The sequence below is a fragment of the Xiphias gladius genome, chromosome 15, assembly GCF_016859285.1.
Source record: "Xiphias gladius isolate SHS-SW01 ecotype Sanya breed wild chromosome 15, ASM1685928v1, whole genome shotgun sequence".
Lineage (NCBI taxonomy): Eukaryota > Metazoa > Chordata > Actinopteri > Istiophoriformes > Xiphiidae > Xiphias > Xiphias gladius.
In genome coordinates this window covers 29596161-29612329 of record NC_053414.1, presented here as the reverse complement: position 1 = coordinate 29612329, position 16169 = coordinate 29596161, and the positions used below count along the sequence as shown (strand labels likewise).

At 39.0% G+C, this 16169-nt stretch overlaps 1 protein-coding gene across 4 annotated transcripts in view; it reads right to left on the bottom strand.

Moving 5' to 3' along the window:
• Positions 1–16169, bottom strand: part of kcnq5b (potassium voltage-gated channel, KQT-like subfamily, member 5b) — a 114784-nt gene that overhangs the window by 22824 nt on the left and 75791 nt on the right. For all 4 annotated transcript variants that reach the window (XM_040146793.1, XM_040146795.1, XM_040146794.1 and 1 more), the window contains 4 exons: positions 11045–11135; positions 9734–9860; positions 2386–2561; positions 44–169 (listed from right to left, as the gene is read on the bottom strand). In XM_040146793.1, coding sequence (XP_040002727.1) covers positions 44–169; positions 2386–2561; positions 9734–9860; positions 11045–11135 — 520 coding nt within the window. The remainder of the gene's footprint in view (positions 1–43; positions 170–2385; positions 2562–9733; positions 9861–11044; positions 11136–16169) is intronic.

Below are 16169 nucleotides of genomic sequence, written 5' to 3'. Positions count from 1 at the left end.
CATCTGATGCAAAGAAGTGTAGAGCATATTCCTCCAAACTCACCGTTCCCCACCACAAGGCATCAGCGTAGGTAGCAAACTCCTTGTTGAATTTGTTCTCCACAAGGTAAACGAGGAACGAAGAGAAGATGAGAACCAAGAAGCCGATGTACCAGGCAGTTACCAGTTCCTGCAGGCAGAGTTCAAAACTGACATTCAAAGTGTAATCATGGAAAAAAGAGAATTTTGTTAATGCACAACCCCTTTGGCATATGAACATTCACTGTAGATAAACAACAACATTAATTGGTTTTTCTATAAACTCTGAGGACAAATTTTCTATGAAATAGAATAACCAGGTGATACAAGTGAAAGTTATGACCATTTCTTGCATCTGCGTTTTACTGTAAATCTGCTGGGTGCGAGCTATTCCTAGAACCCCAAATAGAAAAGAGCATAACAGTAGGAACATATATTATTAAGGTTATCAGGCAGGCACGTCTTGTCATGAATACCACCTGCAGCTGGCAGAAAAGAAAATTCTGATCACAAAGCAGATGTACACGACGATTCAACCTCTTTTACTATCTACCTATTAGTAAGCAGTGGTGGCTCAAGTATTCTCTTGCTTAAGTAAAAGTACCAATACAGCATTACATGTAAAAATACACCATTACAAATAAAAGTCCTGCATGAAACATCCTACTTAAGTAGTATTTTCCTATTATAGATGGCGGAGCTAGTTTAACTACTTTATACCCAGTTGGGTAGTTTAGTTTAAGGGTCATAAATCTATGGAGTCATAAGATAACTAGTGAGAGAGGTAAGAAAAAAAATGAAATCTTACTTCTCAAGCTTCTGTTAATTTTTTGGAAATTGGAAACATGTGCAAAGTTTAGATTGGAAATTACTATTCAGTGTAAATTCTAACAACTCACAGACATTGTTTGTTTAATAAGAGGTCAGAAGCCAAAAAGGTCGGAAAACACTGGTTTAATCTTTAATTTTGCACCGGTGCTAAGATGATGTTGTCAGGAGTGAATCACACTTAAATGGAGCTTCTAATGTACATGTATGTTAAGGCAAAAAACATGTTTGTTATTACCGCTAACCAGTAACCAGTAACTATCAGGTTTGGGGTGGGGTTGAGGACACTTTGTTATGCAAAGCTCCGGGCTCGGGCCAGGATCGGGGTTTGGTTATTGTCAAATATCATTTATTAAAAACATTTCTTTTCTCACTCCGATTATGCCATTTGTCTGGGTGTCCATGTGTGTCGTGTGTTGCAGGTAGATACACAATCCCCAGTTGGAAGATTGAAAGATACAGAGTTACAGCCAGCAGTAGATGAAACAAAGCAAAAATAAAAGCCTCAGGTCTCGGGCTCTTTAGTTTTATTAGTTTATCTTTACTTGTCAGGAACCATGTACAAAAACATTTATGTCCTTGAAAGAGAAGAGATGCTTTGTACCAGATTTAGCCACTAATTACTTTCCATCTGCAGTGACTGGGCAGGCAGACACAGGTCAGGTCTCAAAATTGACAGTAGCATATACCAGTAGGGTCCAGCTGGGTTGAGGCTGGGTTATGATCTCAGTTTTAGGCTGGTGTAGAACTCCACACCCTGGCCACCAAACTAAAAGCCCTTCACATAAAATAGCTGATTATTAACTGTAAATGCCCCGTTCAACTGCTTACTGCTATAGCTGTTGCTGGCCACTGGCCTCTGCTGCACTGAATGTGGAAAATGCACACTCTCCCACCTTAGTCTTCATCCATGTGTCATTTGACCACACTTTGGGTCACACTGATCCAAGGTAAAGTAAAAAGAAGTTGGTGGATTTTTTTTTTTTTTTTTTTTGTGGAGGTTGATCAAGGTGGAGATGAGAGTGAGATGAGAGTGGGTTGAGGTAAGAAAGGCAAGAAATAAATGAAGACGGTAAGTCAGACAGTAAAAGCTGGATTTAGACCTAAATATTTCAGTATTATTATTTCAACACCACCAAATCTAATACTTCAAGTTATAAGGCTATATATTTTTCTGTATCTGTCTATATGAAATTACATAACATTTTGCCTTGTTTCTGTTTAAATGTTAAATAGAAACAAGGCAGAAATTAAACTTGCAATAAACAGGTTATGTTCACTCTAATTTCATGATAATAAAAATATTAATACTAGATCAAATTATTAGTCTGCATCTAAACAATTGGTACTATATCTACAGTATACCATATATGGGATTGGGAGTGAGCTAGGACCCACTAGAGGTCACCAGGTCAAGGCCCCATGCTCGCAAACCATACCATGAAGGCCTGCCAGTTCCCATGGAATCTTGTTCTGTAGCTAACAAAAGTGTATGTGTGAGTGTATTGGCCGATAATCTGTGGTTGCCCTCCCACCTACCTTGCTGTGTGCGTAGACCACAGAGCCCAGCAGCTTCCAGGTGCCCCCTCTTCGGTCCATTCGCACCATGCGTAAGATCTGCAGGAAACGCAGGCTCCGCAGGACCGAAGTGGCAAAGATGTTGCCCTGACTGCCCGCGGACACCACCGCCACTGACGCTATCAGAACTATTATGTCTGGAGAGCAGAGAGGAAAGACACACAAGGGCTCACCAAAAAAACAAAATCATCAATATTGATGAATATGAATATAATTCATCTTGAATCAACCCTGAAAGCAAAATATATCTGATGTCATCTTCATAAATAGGTTTTGTGTCTACAGATGTCACTAAAATTAAAATCATAGTCTAGAATAAGGCTTCTTTTAATAAATGAATGTGTTAACATATACTACTGTATATCTCCTTTGTCACATTTATGTTGTATATTTTCATTATATTTCTTGCACTGTTCATGAATAATCCTGTAATTCAAGCCAAGGAGGCATTTATTACATACGAGCACTCTATCTTACTTAAATGTAAGATTTTTTTGAATCAGCCAGATACTGGAAAATAATGATCACAGCAAAGGCAAAGTCATACAAATAGGTTGCACATGCTTATACACATGACAACAAAAAGAAATACAAATGACTTGTCATAGGAGCAGAAGAGTGTTCACCCTGATAACTTAAAAGTCCAACCTAAAGGCAAGTGTATCTTATTAATATTGATCTTAATGTGAAACTGGCCTTTAAACAGACAGCCTTCATGGCTCATTAAAGCCTTGGGGTCAGAATATGCTGAACTGGCTTGATGACGATTATGCTGCTGCTATAAGAGCAACTTACTGTTGTCACCTCACTGTCACCCCTGACTGTGGCAAATTGTCGCAACAAAGGCTCCATATTACTGGAGTTGACATAATCTGCCATGGGCATTAGCAGTGCAATAATGTACCGTGTACTCTTCCTATATACACTATATGTTTATACTGTATAAGTCGCTTTGGCTACCACATCGATCTGCTCTAGACAACAGGACAGTGGGGAAGATGTAATTGAAGCACTGTTCCATGAAGAATATTTTTCATACATGGGGTATTATATTTCCGCAACTATCAAGATCAATGCACTGCATACCAATGAGAGTCTAATGTTTTGTGGATTTGGGATTAGTTTCTTTTCAATTTCTCAGAAGAACTTGGTGCACAAGTGCAGACAAGCCGTTTTACTGTATGTGCTGCAAACTGTGACAGACACATACGCAAGCATTAATAAACAAAAGCAGTTAGAGGAAGTTCATACAGAAACCACACTGAGCAAGTAGATAACATTAAACCCACAAAGAACACAGACAAGTAAAGTTAAGCTCCTTTGACTCAAGAGAAAACATTTTTCCTCCTCTTTTCCTCTGTGCTCCTCTCGTGCAGATCTTCGATTTAATTGACTCACCACGTGAAAACCAACCCAAGAGTAGCGCTATTTAGTTTTTTGAGAGAAAATGCTGACCAAAATATGGCTGATGGCTCTTGCTATAAACATGTACCAGTTGACCCATAGTGGGGAGGGGGAAAAGGGGAAAAATCAGCAGCAGCACCATGAAAAATACATTGAAGGTGCAAAGAGAAAAAATCAGGGAGAAGAGCGGTTGTGGTGGGTAACCATGTCAGTTAAGGTGCACCACCAGAACGATCAGGATCGGTGTTCCAGCAACCCCATATCGGTAGCCTGGTTCTTTACAGACCCTCTCTTTGCTGTGTGTCTGTCATGCCGGGTCCAGGTGAGAGTGTGCCGGGTGCGTAAGAGTTTCAACCCTTACCCACCCCCCGAATCTTAGGGCTCTCCCGCCTGCCAAATCCCACTTTAACCCCTGCCAACAGGCCATCTATCATCTATCCTTTTCGGTTGCTTCAACAACAAAAAAAGATCAAAATCAGTGTAGCAGAGGCTGAGGCTCACTTTTAGTTCCTATTTGGCTTAAGCTAACAGAATCCTAAATTTCAAACAATGCAACTGCATATACGCTCAGCATTTTACTGAGCGTAACTGATTAGCATGCTTTTGCAACGGGTAGGGTGCAAACTGCAGGAGCTAGCATGGCTGGCGAACTAGCAACAGCATTCCATAAGTTGTAAATTATAGCGCTTCTTATCAAACATATTATTATTATTATCAACGCCTATGGGTGTCCTTGCACTCACAGCAACCAAGCAGCATCCCCCCTTTTCTGATGCTTGTATGCTTTTCCGTGTGAAGTGAATGAGGAAGGGTGGGTTTGCAACTGAGAGTGAAATGTCTTGATCCGTTCTTCATTGAAATGAATAGGGAGCAAAATCCATTGTGACCTTGATACCAGGTCAATGTCCATGACTTTAAAATGCCACAATATAAATGTGAAACACAAGTTTACCAGTAGAAATGTGTAGTCTCCAAGGCCCTTCATGAGGAGTGAACTGAGCTTCATGTGTAAAACTGGTGCACTGCCCCTTTAAGAAGCATTAGGCTTCATTTACAGCGAAACCCTCCAGTTTAGGATGAGCAGAAAACTTAAGTTTGCTCTTCACACTGAATTCCAGTCTTGTGATTTTGAATGCTGATTTCAAAGTGAGGCAATGTGATTTGAACTAGAAATCAGTACTTATGATGACAATTGTCTGTTCAGATGATCAAGATATCAAAGTACAGAGGAAAACTGTTGAATGTCTGTGTGTACATGTTCTGCTTATAACAGCAAAAAAAAACTAAGAAGATTAGAAATATATATATTTTATATTTTTCATATCAGAATTTTACTTTGAGATACTGTGGTCAGAAAAATGCACTGCATGAACACATAATTACCTCAATTACTGTAATGCAGGCGGAGACACAAATAAGAACTAAATCTGCTGGGAGCAAACTAAAAAGAATCCGGTAAACTAATCTCTGAATGCAACCTCTCATTTGCAGCGAACAGGGAAATGAAACAAAAATATTAGGAAGATTGTGTGATATCACAGTCCGTCCTCAGGCACACCATTCTAGAACATTCACAAACACATTTGTTGAGGAAAAACCCCAGTGTGCGATGGGAACTGTATGCAGCAGAAGTCATTGTTATTGGCTGTGTTTCTTTCTCTGTCCTTAAGGAAGGATTTCGTCTTAATGGGCTTTAAATGACTCCGGTAGGCAAATATCCTGCTTACACCAGTAACATTTCACTTTTAATTTAGGGATAATTCTGGTGACTCTTGGACTGAAATATATGTTTACACACTCTTGTATAGGAAAGTACACTTAAACTTACCATTTTATATTACTGTTAAAATGCTGCATTTAATATTTTGAGCACACACAGTTTTCATAGAAGCAGTAAACTATGAGCATTATTTTGGCACTAATATGACTCTGTACTATTCCAGCCAAGTTGTTTACATGCATCTTTGATAATCAGTAATTGAGGATACCCGCTACCACAGATAAACGTATTAACATAATTTCCATCTGGCCTGATATACCAGCAAAAAGTATGGAAAAAATCTATTTAATCTATAAAAATTCCACAGATGGATGTTCAAATAGCTATTACCAAGCACTTTAGCCATCGTTTACTAGACAGAAGGTTATAATACGCCCTCTGTGCAGCACCACTTCTTCATCCTCTCATGTTGGACTAAGGGCAGACTGGACGCTACAGTGACTTTTTATCGTAAAGTGGTATTCATAATAGTCAATTCATAATCTCAAGGCCAAGAATGATCTTCCATGCTTAATTAATATTATTTCTAGAAATTAGATTATGGTTTGAATGAATCTATTATGGAAACAAATTAAGAACAATCTACTACTACTCTCAGAATATAAATTTTGCTCTTCATTAATGGAAAAAATTAGTACCTTAGGTCAAGCAATTAGATGCTTAAAAATCTGTGATTTGGAGGAATGGCTCCTCAACAATACAAACTGATGGCTCTACTGTCAATGTGATTTTTAGCCATAATACCAAGCATGGTTTTGAGATTAGTTTTTCTACCAGAGTAATGGGATTAACACATAATAAAAACTGCCCACTGTTGCCTCACCACTAGAAAAAAACTGTTAATGTTATTGCAACAACAAAGCAGTGTTCGCATGTACAGTAGTTAGAGGACATGGGGAAGACATGTTTAGCTTACTGCCACAGTAGAAAAACATTAAGACTGAAAGGTCTCACAGAAGGTTGAGGAATTTTAAATTGTCCTAACAATTAATTATGTATTCAGTCACTTAATGTTTTCACTACAGCACTGTAATTTTCTGGAGCCAAATTCAAGTCAGTCTGTCAGTAAAGATCACACATGTTACTCCTCTAGCTGCACTGTGATGACAGGTATAGCCGCATGTCGTCATTCAACTAGGAAATGACACGAGCTTTGTAGATAATTGGCGGACTGTCTGGGGAAGACCTGGTCTGATTAGTAGAGACGGCATACATCCCTTGTTGGATGGAGCGGCTCTCCTATCTAGAAATATGACAGAGTTTATTAGTCGACCAACCCAGAATTGAGACCAGGAGGCAGAATTGAAGTCTTTGTGCTTCAATTAGAACAATTAACCCACCCAAAACCCCATAAACACTGTGTCTGCCCCAAGACACTTAAGTTTATTAAATCCAAAATATACAGAAGATGAGTTGTACACAAAAACCTAATAAAAATTAAGACCACCACTGCAGAAGTACAACAAAGTATGAGAATTAAATATGGACTCTTAAACATTAGATCACTGTGTCATGATGGATATTTTAGCCTAAATGAATCCACTCCCCCCAGTCATATTGATACTCACATTCCTTGAGGCACTGGCAAAGGAGGTGGAGTTGCAGCCATTTTCAAGTCCATCCATCAACTCTAAATCTAAACTCAATCAAAACTCATTCGAGAGCCTGGTTCTTAGTGTTTCACACCCAACCTGGAAATCACTACAGCCAATTCTATTTGTTTTAGTGTACTGTGCTCATGGCCCATACTCAGAGTTTTCATCAAGTTTAGTCATTAGTACAAATAAAGCAATTATAGTAGGGGATTTTAATAGCCTTAGCACTGTGTTTATCTCATTATTGGACTCAATTGTTTAGAGTGTAAATAAACCCACTCACTGTTTTAAATGTTTATCTATATATGCTTCCTTTAGGCAATAATATTAGGAAACACTCCATAAACTTTCATTGTTATGCAGATGATACCCGATTATATTAATCAATGAAGCCTGATGAAACCAATCAGTTAGCTAATCTTCAAGAATGCCTTAAGGACACAAAGACCTGAACGACCTGCAATTTTCTACTATTAGCTACAAGCTGTCCCAACAAATCCTTAAATACTCTCCAGCTGATCCAAGATGCTGCTGCACGTGTACTGACAGAAACTAGCAAAAGAGATCACATTTCTCCTGTGTTAGCTTCTCTGCACTGGCTTCCTGTAAAATTCAGAATAGAATTTAAAATCCTCCTCCTCACCTACAAAGCCATTAATGACCAGGCACCATCATATCTTAAAGGGCTCATAGTACCCAATTACCCCACTAGAACACAGACCTCCCAGAATGCAGGCAAGCCAGAATGCAGGCTTGTGGTTCCTAGGGGAGAACCTCAGACACACTCTATATTTTTGAGAGTAGGCTCAAACCTTCCTTTTTGATAAAACTTATAGTAAGGACTGGCTCAGGCTTGGCTGAACCATCCCCTAGTTATGCTGCTAGAAGCTTTCACTGTTAGGGGACTTCCCATGATGCACCCATGAGTTTTTCTCTTCTCCTCTCCCTCTCCATCTGTATGCATTCATATCCCATCAATGCTCGTTACTAACTTGACTTCTTCTCTCTCCCCTGTAGTTTTGTGCTTTTTCCTCTCTCTCCTCTCTCTTCCTGTCACTTTCTGCACGTATTTCTGCCCCTGGTGCTGCAGAGTCTGGATCTGTGACTGCAAACAGCCTACTGCCCCCATGATCCTGCTCAACAGTCACCGCTTCAATTAATATTATCAGTATTATCATTATTATTACTATTATTATTATTATCCATGTTGAACGTTTTTAGCTCTCTCTCTCTCTCTCTTTCTCCCCCTCTCTCTTTCTCTTTCAACCCAACCGGTCGGGGCAGACGGCCGCCCACCATGAGCTGGATTCTGTTCAAGGTTTCTACCTGTTAAAAGGGAGTTTTTCCTTACCACTGTCGCCAAGTGTTTGCTCATGGAGGAATGTTGGGTCTCTCTAAATATAACTATAAACAGTACAGTCTAGACCTGCTCTATATGAAAAGTGCCCTGAGACAACCTCTGTTATGATTTGGCGCTATATAAATAAAATTGACTTGACTGTAAAAAAAAATCATCGGGGCAAGTCAAAACTTGTAAAAGTATTGTTTTTGTTTGGTTGGAATTTATCTTATTATACAGTGTCTTACAAATGTAGTAGAGTATAAATACTGTATGAACAAAAAAAAATGCCTACACTTTGTAGCTGTGATTTTATACACAACTCCCATAATTCCCCTCTCATATGCATGTTGAATTTGATTACATCACAAAGAGATAGAGGTACACTTTTATATGGAGACACACACTTTTCTCTCTTCAGGGAAGCATGAACACAGAAAAATCTAAATGATACACCTAATTTATTAATGAGGTTTATCTGTTAAAGATAATCCTAAACACATATGCATGATGGGACAGATCGTCACGTCTGCCTCCTGTCTGTCTACTGCTGAGGTGCTCTGAGGTCAGCTCATTTTGTCTTTCATTTTGTCACTTTATCCCATCATCTCTCTCATTTTATCATGGTCTCTGTCACACTCTGTCTCCCTGCCTCTCTCTCTCTCTCTGTCTCTCTCTCTCTAACTCTAACTCTATTTTTGCCCCTTTGTTTTGTGCATATTTTCCCAGTGCTGGCAAACAACAGCACCCACTACAAAGTGTGATGACGGGAGCTCATGGCACCCTGCGTGACCTCTAAGCAATGCTTGCCCTCCCTTAAGCACCCTACTGTGCTTTCCAAGAAGCAGCAGAGACGTCCATGTGTAAACAGTGGAAAGAATAAAAGGCAGTTAATGCAACCTCATTACGTAAATGCTCTCTAGTCTTATAAGCTCTGACCACAACTGAAAATGACACGAGCAAACTATGGTCAATAGCGTGCTGTGGAACCATGATTACGTCTAACATCAAATTCCATTCTCAGAGAGGAAAACCACGGTCCACTAGAGGCCAAGAAGAAGGTAACTGAAAGGTCAAACAGTGAAGGAGAAGAAATGATAGTGCTGCTGGAAAAAAATACATTTATGGGGGGAAATGTTTGGGTGTTTGTCCACAAAAGACTCAACAGAAAGTTTTATTCCAACTACTCACCTATGACACAGAATGGCTTTCTGGCAAAGCGCAGTCGTCCCTGCCATCCTCTGTAGCGACAGCAGCATCCTGCCGACCAAATACGGATGATGTACTCCAACCCAAACACCACGATCATCACAAACTCCTGTTCAAAAAGACAGAAACAATTGTTGTTTTGGCAACATTTCAATAGTGGTAAAAGAAGACACTAATGTGGTTTTTCAGGCATTATAGATTAGTCATTGCCTTTGAGTGTAGATTACAAATATATCATCGTGTAATATTATACATCATTAATGCAGTGTTTTTGTCATTAAAATGGACGTCAGGTTGACAAAGTATTGTATCTGATAATGACTAAAACAGGTTGTCTGTTACTGCACACACTGATTCAGCCTCCATTAGATAACAGCACGGTTGCAATTAGCACAGATCAATTTGTGAAACAGCAGCTACAGCTGCTGGGGCTATCACGAGTAGTAAATGCTCGACTTTACCAAAAAATGACCTCCTCATTGGTTAGAGGCTGTAGAAAAACATATGTTGAGTCATTCTTAGAGTGTTTTAAAGAGCATTTTTGCTCTTGTGCCCACTGGTAGCTCATTCTATCCTCCTGAAGGCTACTTTAAACTCTATAGAAAGAAAGAAAGAAAGAAAGAAAAAGAAAAATCTGAATATTTTGAGAATTTTACAGATTCGATGACCTCTGTATCTCTAAAATCCTGACTGAGGCACTGATAAACATGAGACCAAAAGAAAACACTTCATGGTCTGTAATATCTGTGCTTGGATGTCGTCTCCTCTGACAAAAGGATTAACTCACACGATGTCATTATTATAAAAATATTTAGATTAATCCCTGCATGACAGTTGGGGATTATTTAAACAGTATTGTGAGGAGCAACATAATCATATTAAATTTGACGTGTTTGAAGTAAAACCAGTGCAGAACTTTTAAAGCTAATGCTGAAATTGATATTTGAGAGTTTCAAAATACTGATAGTAATTTTTTAACTCTGACATAACACACACACAAACATTTTGGAAATAGATACTGATTCAATTTTTTCTATTTTTCTTTTTTTTTAAAATGGTGATAAAGATATGTATTGACCGGGAGCTTCTACAGATGAATAATAAACTTGTCAGTGTTCTCTCATGTAAAAATTATGTAATAGAGACACTATACCCGCCCAGTCAATTTAATGGGGAGGCTCTACTATGAATTTCTTTTTAATTAAAAAAATAATGTAGAGAATAAGACAAAACTGAGGAAAAATGTTTGTTGAAAAAAGTTATTTTTGTTCCGATAGTTGTCCAGTTTCTTACCAGGATGAGGAGACAGTAGGAGGAGAAGTCCTGATGAGCCGGGATGGTTGAGAACACAGAGAGCACCAGGCAGCTGAAGACCAAGATGAACCTGAATAAAATACAACAGAGAGACAATCAAAGCAACATACACACAAATCTGGAATCAAACAGGATGACATCAGAGGTCTGACCTCTGAATCCACCACACTGACCAGCAGATCAAATCACTTATTCCGAAACACATCTTCCACTTTGTGCAAATAGTCTGTTGGGCTCACAACTGTGCACTAAAGTGGAATTGTCCGCTGTATTTTCCTCTGTGACAAACTCTTAAACCCATTTTGGCATTGAAGGAAGAGCAGTACACGAAGAACCTGGCAGCACAATTGCAGAACTTATTTCCTCTCTGCAGTGAACCATGAGCCCCACTATTATTCAATTTCCTGAGATATCAAGTTAATCATGCTTGTTTGTGCAACATGATTTGCAAGAAAGAAGCAGTGAAGCTGCGGCTATTGGAAAACAAGAAACATCCGACTATTTCCACATTCCTACTGACGCTTCCTCCACCAGGAAACTGTTGCCTTCCATCTTCATAACCGTAACATGTTTTCTTAGAAAATTTCCATCGCATGAATCTTCCAAAAACACATCGTTGTCTGAAATACGAGCATGGGGTTTAGAGTTATGGTGGCTAAATGGTGAGGGCACATCTGTGTTTTATCATCTTAGATCTCCTCTTAAGCCTGCTGGAGAAAGAGTGGTCGACATGCTGTGTGTGTACTTTCTTTTAACTGTTGTCAAAGGAGTGGTTATACTGGCCAGACATGGCTTTTTTCAGTCATATCCTGCTTCATGTTTGTGCCGTTACACAATCCTAATTCAATCTGGAGAACTTTTGGCAAACTCTAACCTTTTGGGCTCTAAATTTGTGAAAAAACTTTCACTTAATCGTGAACTCAATCACAGTTGAAAAGAACTTTATCTGGAACATTTCAGTTCCTCACAGAGATCCATCAGCTTTCAGACAAATGAATATTTACCTTCTGTTCCTGACAGAAATCTGACGATAAACACTTCTGCGTCGTCTGTGTGTGTAATCACTCACTGTTTACTATGTAATATACTGTATAACACATTTACTGCCAGCCATTTTATTTGAGTATTTAAAGTCTGAGAGTGAAATTTCTGCACCATATACTGCCCTGAAAAATTCCAACATTACAACAGAGAAAGTGCTTGTGGCATGTACACTACTTTCTGAGATTCCACAATGCAATGTGTCACATTTTATAGATGATTATTAAGCAGCACTAACAAGTACAGAAACATTAAAAAGAATAAAAAATCTGGAGCAGTAGTTGACTTCATCATTTCAAGAAACTTAAAATGTTCCTATAATATTAAAGTTATAATCTTTAAGATCTCAGCTCTGGTAGATTGGGCGACATCTGTGGTTACTGGTGGTAATGCTAAGAACATCTTAATCCAGGAAAGTGAGTTCTGTTTGAAAACACGTTTGTTGATCACTGGGGGCTGGAAGTTCGCTTTGAGCTGCTACTCTGTAGAAGACGAGACAGAAGAAGACGAGAAACGTGTTTAAATCAGAAGTTTCCCCATACTCTTCAAAGTGCCTGGGATGAGCGGTTCTGATCTTTTGGATTATGTCATTAATAAATAATTATTTATTAATAATTATTAATTATTATAATTTGGTTCATGCATTGTATCCTGTTAATCCCTTGAGCATGTGCACGCCATTTGAATCCAGCGCAGGGGTGGCAGACTCCGCCACTGACAGCTCAAACTAATGAGTGGAAAAACATTTAATAGCTATAACTGAATAAATGGCAGCCGAAAATAGTGTTACCCTACATATAGGGTTTGATATGATAGAAATCTTAAGGATTATAAATTTAACATATGTTACACAACCAATTTGGCTAACAGGAGAACACACAGCACCAATGTGTTGTCAGCTAGTGGTGGCCAATTACCATCAGTTTACTGCCATGAAACTACAGGGCCAGATATTCCACAACTGTACTTCTTAATAAATGATGAGTTCTTCACAACCGTTCTATTTCTCGACCACTGGGGCAATTGGAATTTTTATGAAGGTTTTACCCAATATAATCCTTTTCTGCCTGCAAAAATGTCATTACTGGCAATATGATATCATCTCTACCCATAATACAGTTTGTCCATCTCCACAGCTGTATAGAAGTAGGGACTGGGGACTCCTTACTATCAGCCCCTTGGTGCCAAATTGACCCCAAATTATCACAGAGTTGAAAGCAAGTCTTTCAGGTTGAAAATGGGGGGCAACCAGTAATATGTCCAGCGCCTGTGTGAAAATGGTGGGTGTGTAAAGTGGGTCACTGTCCCATAGTCTTCAGTACAGTACAGGACTGTGCTGTTCTGACCCAAGTCGGACCCTCTCTGACATCCAGAGAGCCCAAATGGAGGTCAAAATTTTCCACAGCCCAGGGATGGTTATGTCATTATTTCCTGACCCATTCGTTCTCCTCCTGCTCCGTCACGTGGCTCACAGAGCTGCCTGAGGTTCAGTGTGAATTAAAAGCATACAGTATCAAAAGATTGAGGTTTGCTCTGTTGACATTTCTAAAGATTTGAATAATGTGATTTTGATTGGAGGAAAACATCTAGTGACAAGCATTGTGGTGCTGTCATCTGAAAAGCAAGCTCCTTGTCACCGGCACGCCTACGCCTCTCACACTCACAAGGTTGTCAGACCGAAAATTACAGAGTGACAATCAACTCCCTTCATCCATAGCCTAAATTGTGTTTCCATTTTGAATATATTTTGTTTAAAAGGAGGTAGAGAACTACTGAAAAGCATCCTGACAGCATCATTAAGCACTCAACAAATTTCTCTAATTAACCCCACAAATTAGTGTTCTCAACTGGCCTTGGTCCCTGAGTGTCATGTGCGTCCTGCGCTCATGGGCGGCAGATTTCATTTGGAGTGTTTCAGAGTGATGACTCTTAGCAGCAGTGGCTGAAAATTAAGCTGGCTAACACACACAAAAACAAACACACAGAGAGACATATGTCCTTCCACCCACTCATCCAATCAATTCTTTCAAGTGCACCCTCCACCCCTTCCACTTACATACAGTATAAACTGAAAGAGACCCAGCAACACTGAACAAGTGGTAAATGCTGCTTTGATTTGCATAACTTAATCGATTTGTTTGAAAATTTAGTTGAAAGACTAATGACTAATGACCACAAACCGCAGCAGTTCAATATAGCCTATCTTCCAGGGGGGTGGCAAAGACCTCTGGTGGCCCCCATACCAGAGTCAACAACCATGAAATGCAAAATGACAACAAAGAGCCGCAAAACAGCCACAAGGAGACATAAAACGATCACAAAGATATGCAAAACAACCACATAAAGATGTTAAACAGTCACAACGTGATGCAAAAAAACCCACAAATAATACAAAGGCACAGTAGGGAGACACAAAATGACCATGAGCAGCAATCTATCGATATTATTTCATATTGGAATATTTAAAGTTGTTTATTTCTTTTTTTTATTTTTCATTTATTACACTGAATAATAATTACTATTATTGCCAAGAACCAGGAGAGTAATTTGAGTCTTAATACATTTTTACACAAATGTGCCCTCCCTTCTTTGAATCTGTGTCCCAGTCTGACCCTCCCATTCAAAAATTTGTAAAGCTGCCCCTGTCTGCGTCAGGTAAGTATGTGACTTATGTGTCAGGTGAGGGACTTCTCTTTTTATATCAGCAGTGAACCAAGATAATGTAGAAAGAGAAATCAATGCAAGCTCGAGGTCTACAGACCGACAGAGTGTAATGTGTAAAGAACCATTACTCTGAGGGTCATCGAACAGGCCTTTCTGATGAGTCTTATCATGCGTTTATTGGATCACAGCACACAAATTTGATAATGCCACTGTAATGATCAGATCTAAGTGGGTTTCTTACGTCAGATGACTACAGAAGAAGCTCTCATTCCCATGACATGTAGATATGTATGTCCCCTGATGCTGTCCATGGTCCTGAAACCAAATTCTGCTCTTGCATTTCATTCAACTAGTGCGTCGCTGATTCATCATTAAGTTCTAATTTCACCGTACACAATGATGGTGTTTGATCTGGGATGATTTTAAAGATGGTATTCAAGTTCTGTCGGTACCTTATAACTATCTTTTTTTTGACTCATTCTACCCTATTGCTCATCCTTTTAGGCTAAGCTGTGCCTCACTTTCAAATCACATACTAATACCATACAGTATTTATTAGCCAGTTAGTATTCTACAAATAATGCATTTTACCATATAATACAAACAGAGGATAGCATGATGTGCGCAGCAACAGATGTCAATCAAATTGCAATTGGAAAACTACTGCCATTTACAGATAAGAAAGAGAAAGCACAATTTCATATTTTACTATTTGTCTCCTGGGACGTTGCTGGAGCTGTCTCATCCCTTGCCACAATTCTCATCTCAGAGGGGCGCAATAGTGTCCATCCACAGCACACTCAAAAATCAAGTCAGTTCAACATGCATTCTAGTTTAATTAGTTCTGTCACTTTTCCAGTGTGAAAACATCGGCTTCAAATGACAAGTTTAAGTGATTGATCAATTCAGTTGTTTGTGTATATAATGTCAGAAAACAGCGAAAAATGCCCCTTGCATGTTATCAGATCTCAATGTAACAACTTCAAACTTCCTCTGAAAACTCTCGATTCTGATTGGCTAGACTGTGTTTACTTTTACTTTTAGTGAGTGTATAGTTTACACCTATGATGCAGTGTTTTTTTGGACTAAATTAATGCAGGCAAAGTAAAAGTGAGACTGAACTAAAAAAAGTTGGGGCTAGAGCTATTTGTGCGACCAAAAATAAATAAATGAATAAAAAGACTGCTCAGTGCCGACCACACCACAAAATCTGAACATACAGACCAAACAATGACAGGACTTAAATAGTACATGAACAACAAGATTTTTTAATATGATCACATATGGCATTTTGTTGGCAAGTGGCCATGACGCGATTAGCCCCTGTGTCATCCAGTACAGTCACGGAATGTACAACTCGTCGGTTATTATCCCTTGCATAAACCAGAATTTGCCAATT